The sequence below is a fragment of the Columba livia genome, chromosome 15, assembly GCF_036013475.1.
Source record: "Columba livia isolate bColLiv1 breed racing homer chromosome 15, bColLiv1.pat.W.v2, whole genome shotgun sequence".
In the NCBI taxonomy this organism is placed as follows: Eukaryota; Metazoa; Chordata; class Aves; order Columbiformes; family Columbidae; genus Columba; species Columba livia.
In genome coordinates this window covers 10221520-10229800 of record NC_088616.1, presented here as the reverse complement: position 1 = coordinate 10229800, position 8281 = coordinate 10221520, and the positions used below count along the sequence as shown (strand labels likewise).

At 44.3% G+C, this 8281-nt stretch overlaps 1 protein-coding gene across 2 annotated transcripts in view; it reads left to right on the top strand.

Moving 5' to 3' along the window:
• The first annotated feature begins 509 nt into the window (after positions 1-509).
• Positions 510-8281, top strand: part of KCTD5 (potassium channel tetramerization domain containing 5) — a 32433-nt gene continuing 24661 nt past the window's right edge. The window contains exon 1 of one of the 2 annotated variants that reach the window (XM_021291828.2): positions 510-1327. In XM_021291828.2, coding sequence (XP_021147503.2) covers positions 1085-1327 — 243 coding nt within the window. In that variant the 5' untranslated portion in view covers positions 510-1084. The remainder of the gene's footprint in view (positions 1328-8281) is intronic. The other variant, XM_065031121.1, reaches the window with a different exon arrangement.

Sequence of the window (8281 nt, the reverse complement as noted above, 5' to 3'; positions counted from 1 at the left end):
TATCCTGGCACATGTTCCTGCCCTTCCCTGGGGTTCTGTCACTGCCCCAGAGAAGAGCTCAGCCTGCCCCTGCTGCTCCCTGCTGAGGAAGCTGCAGCCCCTGAGCTCTGCCCTCAGTCTCCTCCAGGCTGAACAAACCCAGGGACTCCAGCTGCTCCTCATTCGGCTTCCCCTCCAAACCCTTCACCAGCTTTGTGGCCTCTTCTGGACACTCTCCAGTAGCTTTATGTGCTTTTATCCTGTGTCCCCAGCCCTGCACACAGTGAATGCTCCAGGTGAGGCCGCCCCAGAGCAGAGCGGGACAATCCCCTCCCTGCCCGGCTGGCCGTGCTGTGCCGGGTGCACAAGGACACGAGTCCCTCTGGGCTCCAGGGCCACCGGTGGCTCATGTTCCACCCCCAGATCCTTCTCTGTGGAGCTGCTCTCCAACATCTTGTCTCCCACTCTGTCTGTACAGCTGGGGTTGTATGTCCCAGGTGCAAAATCCAGCACTTGCTCTTGTTGAGCTTCATGTGGTTGGTGATTGCCCAGTCCTCCAAGTTGTTCAAATCCCTCTGCAGGGCCTTTCTGCCCTCGAGTGTCGGCAGCTTCCCCCAGTTTCGTGTCATTGTTGAACTTCCTTAGTATTCCCTTGAGTCCTGTGTCCAAGTCATTTATGAAGACGCTGAAGAGCGCTGGCCCTAAGGTCTCTGTGGAACCCGCTTCTGACTGCTCACCAGCCCGACGTGACCCCATTTACCAGAACCCCTTGAGCCCGGCCCGTCAGCCAGTCGCTCACCCACTGCACTGTGTGTTTGCCCAGCTGTGTGCGGGACATCTTGTCCAGGAGGAGACTGTGAGAGACACTACCGGAGGATTTACTGAAATCCAAGACCACTGCCGGCGGTCCGAGCGCCTCCCGGTTCCGCGGCCTCGGTGCGCCGGAGGGGAGGGAGGCGGTGGCCGGGCCGTGCGAGCAGCCCCGGCGGCCGCTGCAGCGCACGCGCCGGGCGGGAAGGGGAAGAAGTCGTCCCCAGCGGACGCTTCCGGTGGGAGGTGCCCCGGGGACCTGTAGCTGGGGCGGACCCTTCCGGCGGCGGCGAGGATGGCGGCGGAGAACCACTGCGACTTCCCGGTTCCCCCGATCGACGGCCTGGGCCTGGGCGGCGCGGGCGGGCCCTGCCTCCGCTGCAGCTCCGCGCCGCCGCCCGGCGCCGTGCCCGGCAAGTGGGTCCGGCTGAACGTGGGGGGCACCTGTTTCCTGACCACTCGGCAGACGCTCTGCAGGGACCCCAAGTCCTTCCTGTTCCGCCTCTGCCAGGCCGATCCCGACCTGGACTCGGACAAGGTGAGCGCAGGTTCCCCGGGAGCGCTGCGGGGGTCGCGGTCCCGCGGGGCCGGCGCTGCCGGGTTCCCGGGGCCCTGACCCCGGGCCGGTTCCGGGGGTCTCGCTGGGCTCTGGGGGTGGATGCGGCGGTTCCGCGCACGGCGGTGGGTTCCTGAGCGACACGGCTGCTCCTCCGTACAGCAGAGAGACACGGGATCGTTCGCGTGTTTGGGGTTTTGTGTCGTCGCTCCGGGTTCAGTTTCAGCCTTTTAATGGAGTATCTGCTCGCAACGATGCCGTGTTGTTTCTGCACTGTCATCACCCTCTTGTTCAATTTCAAGGACCAGATGAAACTACTTTTGGTAACAGCCTGTCTCGTTACCCAGAGCATTCTGTGTTTCGGCAACTCTTTGAGTAAAATATTATTCTGTGTCGACTGCAAGTGGTGGGTGATAGTGAATATTCGGGTGTTCATTCTGGCTCATTTTTAATAGGGAAAAAAAAGTTAACTGATTAAGATTTTATTTGTGTAATGGAATGTAGTAGCAGATATAAAGTATTCATGTGTCGTGCTGGCTCGGAAAGAGATTTTGGAGCATAATGGGCAAAAATGGACTTCCAGTACAATACACTTAGGGGAATTAAGGGAACACGATATAACCCTTGAATATTTATCCAACAGGTTGAAAACAGAGTTGATTCTTAGCTATCAGCTTTTAACTTTTATTTTTCAGTGAGACTAGTAGTGAATTTATTCATTTTCTCATCCATGAATTCCAGAAAAGATGTTTAAATGCTTAAAAAGATAAGGAACAGAACCTGAATAGTGTTCCAGAGTTAGCAAGAAAATACCTTAAAGTGTGGCAGTGTGGGGGTTGTTTTTTGGTGTCTTTGGTCTGCCTTTCCTTTTTTTCCACTGCAAAAAGGTGCTTATTTGCCATCTCAGTGTCACCAAAGAGGGAGAGGAAAGGCACATCTTTACAAGAAAAGCTTTAGTTCTACTTCAAGTCTTTGCTGCCTTTTTTCCGCAGCTGATGAAATCCGTCATCTTTCACAAGCACAATCATTGAGGTGTTGCTATCTTGCAAAAATTTCACAAGGCTACTAATCTAAATATTTTTGGTTTTACTGTGCTTACATTTTTGACTTGTAGCAGCAAATAGTAAATTTATGCTAAGGTCATTTGGCAGGATTTGATGAATTGGTAGGGTTTGATTCTATTTATTTATTTTTTTAAACATGTTTCAAGACCTCTGTAGTTATGGTTGTTAAAAGCGTAGGTGACGAAGCTAGCTGTAGCTACAGCTGGAGAAAGATGCCCTTTGCTTACAAAGAACGTGCCTATATGTTATTTGAGCTGCTTAGATATTACAGAGTGTCGTCCTTTTTTGCCAATGGAGAAGTCTAATGGAAACCACTTTAGCAAGATGAAGACAAATTGCATTGTCCTATCACTGTGAGTAGACTTTTTTATAAAACTATAGCTAGTACTTATTGTGCAAATCAGTAACGTGAGGCAAACAGTAGGTATAGAGAGAACTACAAATTGTTGTGGAAAATCCCGTTATTCAGAGGCGAATTCTCTGGGCTTATGAACCTGGATGTCTTCAATTTGATGTACAAAGCCCAAAGCCTTTCCTGGCTAAGTATGCCCCATGGTTGTCTTTTCCGTACAACGATTGTCAGGGTTTCAGGTCCCGTTGTCTTGACCGTCTGTAGTCGTTGATTTTCACTTCAGCCGTTCAGAGCCTGATTTCTGCAGTCACCTGTCACCTTGGATTTTGCAGAAGTGGCCCACTGCTTAGATTACCCATCATAGTGTATTAACTACAGTACCTAAGATTGCTTAAACACATAGAGCCATTCTTCCAAGGATATGATTCAGAATCTTTGGATTCTTCATCTCCTGTGAACAGCAAAACATAATCCAGGCAGTTTATTTTTTACCTCGGAATGAAAACGTATGTCATATGTTCTTTAGAGAGAAAAAGAAATCCTTCCCTGATATCTCACCAATTTGTGAATGTATCATCTTGATACAATAGCACATCAATAGATTGTCTGTATGGTTTGATTTTGAAATGTCAGATTCCCTTAACTGATTAGCACAGGATTAATTGGTGATATTTGTGTTATCATCCAGGACTCTGGTTCTTCTCTTTTGCCACATATAAGTAAATTAAAATCTGATAGTAGCAGATTTGCTTTTTCACTCATGGTTTTTTATTTTGGAGTCCCATTAGGAGCTCTAACCTGGTACTAAGTTGCTATATTTTTCTTAACTGCAAGTGGTCATTTGCAGTGACTACCGTGCTGCACAATTTTGTGCTGGTCAAACAGTCGTTCGTACAAAGTGCAGCTGATGGCCAAAGATACCGTCCTCCTGAAGCTGGGTGCATTACAACCGGTCTTTGACTGGGTTTGTTTCCGTTGTGTTTTCTTCCTAAAGATCACCTGGGTTTTAAACACCCCGTTGTGAACTTTACCGCGAGAGGGTTGTGTCCGAGCTCAGGTGCTGCTGCTCCCGCCGGACACGCTCGTCCCTGCGGCCACGTGGGGAGCGGAGGATCCTGAGGGTCGGGCCAGCCAAGGTGATCGGAGCTGGCACCCACAGCCCCGTTTGAAAGAACTGTGAAAAATCTACCCTTGACACGCGATACTGTGTTTCCTGCATGGGGAATTTGTCCGGGATGTACTCGAGTCACTCACTTTGGGAAGTTTTAGATGTATTTTCAACACATTAATACTGAATTGTCCTCATAATACAAAGCACATTTTCTAGTTCATGGGCACATTTAATATTCCTCTGATCACGCTCCATCTGATATGTAATTCAGCAAAAATGAAGGAGGAGGTATATTTTTTAGAGCTTCGGTGGGTTAAACAGCTTGTGGAAAGCTCTAATGCCGTCCCAGCTGACGGAAGGGAGGGGGGCAGGTTGCACATCTAGAAACAAGACCAAACAGAAGAGCTCAAAGTTGTTATGGCACATAACTGGAGAAAAATGTGTTGTGGGCATCTAGCTCAAGATTTAAAAAGCATAGGGGGTAGGTGAGAGAATTACTTCTAAATCCGGATTTAGATTTAATGCCAGATATGATTATATTTCTGTGCATATCGCTGCCTTTAGCACAATTTCTACTTGCTCGGTGTATGTAAACGATGTCACTTTTTAGCTGCCCGTGTTAGAGCACACAGCTCTGAGCTAAAACCTCGGTGGTTTGGATTCTGAGCGTGTCCATTCTGGAAAAACATTTGAGGAGAAATCTTTGGTCTAGTTTTGACCTCAGTGAAGATAATTAACTGGAAATAGATTTCTGCCATTTCAACTAGTGTATTAATGCAGTTCTTGGGGAGAACGTTAAATGGGATTGGGGGTTGTCACTTGAACTGTGCGATTTGGCGGCACATTCTGAAAAGCGAACCTTTTCTTGGCAAGGAGTTGATGAGTGACTTCTCAGTCCAGAAGTACATACAAGGGGCTGGAAATCTGAGAGCGAAGCCGGATCAGCCTGCAGCGGTGTCCAGCTGCTGGAGTGGGCAACTATAGGTGTCCAGGCTAGAAAGTACATATTTCTAACGGCGACAGTAATTGGAATGGCTTGCATAAAATGGTTAGGTTTCACCACTACTTTCTAAAGGTCATACATTTCACTGTATATAAATTGAGACCTATGTATGTTTTAAATTAAGATCAGGCTAGGTATTCATTGGGATTCCTTTGAGCCTCAGTCTCTGTAAAGATTGAAGTGGAAATGTTTGAAACTCGAATATGTTTGAATGTTTTTGGCAATATTTTTCAAATTCTTTGAAAGTACATGTGCATTTTGAGTCTCCTGAAATCTGTGGATGGTAGATACGCTTAAGTGTTAATTCTTCAGGAAGAAGGAATATGATTGTGAACTACACTGACTTTTCATGGTATGCTGAACCAAGGGACTGAAGATTTAAGAGCAAGTTATTCAGCTTCCTCTGAAACTCCATGGTGTTTGTAACTTGGACTGAACTTTGGTGTGGGAGAGTGGTAATGAACAAATGCAGCCTTCACTGTAGCTCAGCAATGTTGTCTTTTAAATGGTGCCCTCTTAAAAAGGAGCGGGTATGGAAAAGATCCAGAACTTATGGACTAGGAAGGAAAAGTACTGGGTAATGTACTGGGTAGTGAAGAATGTAATGCACAAATATAACCGACTAAAGATACAAACACCATTATGGTTAATTAGCACTTTTGTGTCAAAGTCGACTGGAGCATTTGCTTTGAGTATCCCTACGAAGAGTGGCAGAATTCGTATGGAACACCGGTGGGGTCAAAATGTGGGTTGATGGGACTATATGAATAGAGAGGAAACTTGAGTTTCAGCTGCTGTTCTGGCAGACATTGACACCACTTTGTGTAAAACATACCTACAAGAGAGAAAACCGAGACCCTATTAGAATATAGATTTGCCTGGCATTTGTGGGATTCAACTGAAACTTGGAAAACAGCTTCAAAATACCACAGGGGTTGTGGCAGTGAAGATTCAGACTTGCCCAGAGCTGGTAGGGGCCTCTTTAGTTGGCAGAGGCCGCAGCACAGTCTGCTAAACCGAGCTACCCAGCCCAGAGCTACTTCGGTCATGTCTGCACAAACTGTAGCTGCACCTTTCAACTGTCCAGATCACATCTGAAGTGCAATTTATTGTTCTTATCTTGAAACTGTTCTAGAAAGAGTGTCCAAAATGCTCATTACCCCTGAGAACACAGTGTGGTTTCATGTACATGTGGATGAAGCCAATCCTGACAATATTCTGAAAGTGTGGAAAGACTTACGACCTGTATTTTGAGAGTTCTAGGTGGAACAGATGACTACATTGCTGTGTCAGCTTTTATTGGATTTATGTTTACATAAATATCCTTAAAGATCTGGTATAATCGGCTTTTCCTAGCGATTTCAACATGAAGTGCTTAGTGTACATTGGAGGATAATCAGGCAGCTCACTCTACAGGAGTGAGAAGGCGTTTTTTGTAGGAAGATGCCTGGGAAGTCAATTTTGTGCCTCTTTTTTCTTTGCGTTCTTTGTATATTGTTACAATATTCTTTACTGAACCGTTTGTGTTTCGGGTCCTGACTCTCTGGCACTGGTGTGTAGCATGCCAGGCTTGTAAGGCCTAAGCCCAAGACACAAATCTTTCTCTTTGGAAGCACATTCATTAATGCCTGTTTTCCATATCTGTAATCTAGGTAAGCAAGTGGCTACTCACTCTGAATTGGTCAATCTATTAATAATTTTGCGTGGAGTTTACGTACTAAAGTGACTACTATTGGCAGAATTTGCATTGCTCACTGTTAGAATTTAGCCAGAGTTCTTAAACTTTAACCATTGATATTTACTAATTTTAAAAAGAAAAAAAAACTATTTCACCATACATTAAGATTTTTGGGTTCCTTTTTCTTCTTTATTGTTTTTTGAGGACATGTTGCTTGAAAGGTTAACTATGACACTAATGAGATGGCACTTTATTTCTATGTGGTGTATTATACGTATGTTTGGTTTGGTATTTATCAGTGTGACAATGAAGAATTTTTATAGATTCTAGATGGTAATTTGATGAGGTAGAAAACCTGATAGTGATTAGGAAAGGAATGAGTGTAACAAGAAAAAAGTGAGATGTAGAATGATAGAGTGGAAAATAGTTTGTAGATGAGGGAGATGGTTAAAAATAGGTAAAAGACCAAAGCAATTCGATGTTGTGTTTCACAGTGGTGCTGTCAGAGTGTGTAAAACGTACTTGGTACAAGCGCCAGGAATGAGCTGTGATGTGCCTGTCAAAGACGAGGCCTGACAGCTCCTTCCCTTTGATCCTCGAGTTTCTCCAGTGTATAGAAACCTGCTCAGGGAAGAGTAATTTCAGATACTGTAATCCATAAAGTGAATAAATAAAAACAAACATTTTGAGGCCTTTGCGTAAGGAGCAAAGTAACCATTGTTACTTGAAATTTCCTGTAGTGCTCTTAGTTATTGTGCTTCCATGAGCGGCTGGTGTGGAGCTGGTGGCCGGTGTGAGAAAACACTGTCCTCTAGAAGAATACAGTAATCTTACTGAAAATATTGTTTCTGGAGACTTAATTAACTTAACTGGGTGGACTTAGAGGTTTGTAAGCACATGTTTTTCTTAATTCAGTTAAACTGATGGCCCAAGACTGTGCTTTAAAAAACAGTGTTTCTTTTTATTGGTTTTAGATCTTCCTTTCCAACTTCACTGGTTTCTGTTCCTGTATTAAATAATACTTTTCAGGTTATAATTCATACAGTTGTCAGCTAATTTAATTTATTTGGGTTGTGTCTGTAGATTGTTCATTCTCGAAGTGTTTTGGTAATGTAAATCTGTTTAAATGTGGAACATTTAAAATATACCACTTTATGCACTTCATCCATCTGTTGGTTTTGGTGCATCGTTTCACTTCTGTGAGATTATGAGTTTAGATCAGAAGAAATTGTGATTAGACTTTTATCAAGCGCCGTCTGCTCTGAGTGCAGGTTAACTGACAGCACGTTTTAATATATTAGCATTTTCTTGAACAGTTAATTTTATATAAAATATGACATCCCTTCTTCTAAAATGACATTCTAAGTGTGTAAATCCTTTAGCTTGTAATTATAGAAAGAAGTTTATATTTTTTGTAGTTCAGACTGTGGTATTTCTACCTTCTACCAACCCTGGCTAGACGAGCACAGCTATTCAGAAACTAAATCCATGTATTGAAAATACATCCACTGTCTGTTTTCCAGTGAAACATTTTAGTAATGTTAGATGCTTTAAAGTGGAGAGAGTTTTCAGGTATCAGTGTTCGGTTATCAAACCTTTTACATGCCAGCATTACTGTCCAAATGCAGAGGATTGGGTCAGTACAATTTTTATCATGTGGAACAACTATCATATGTAGTTTTGGGAGAGAATGATTGCCGTTTAGCCAGGATTGTTGGTAGGATCTCC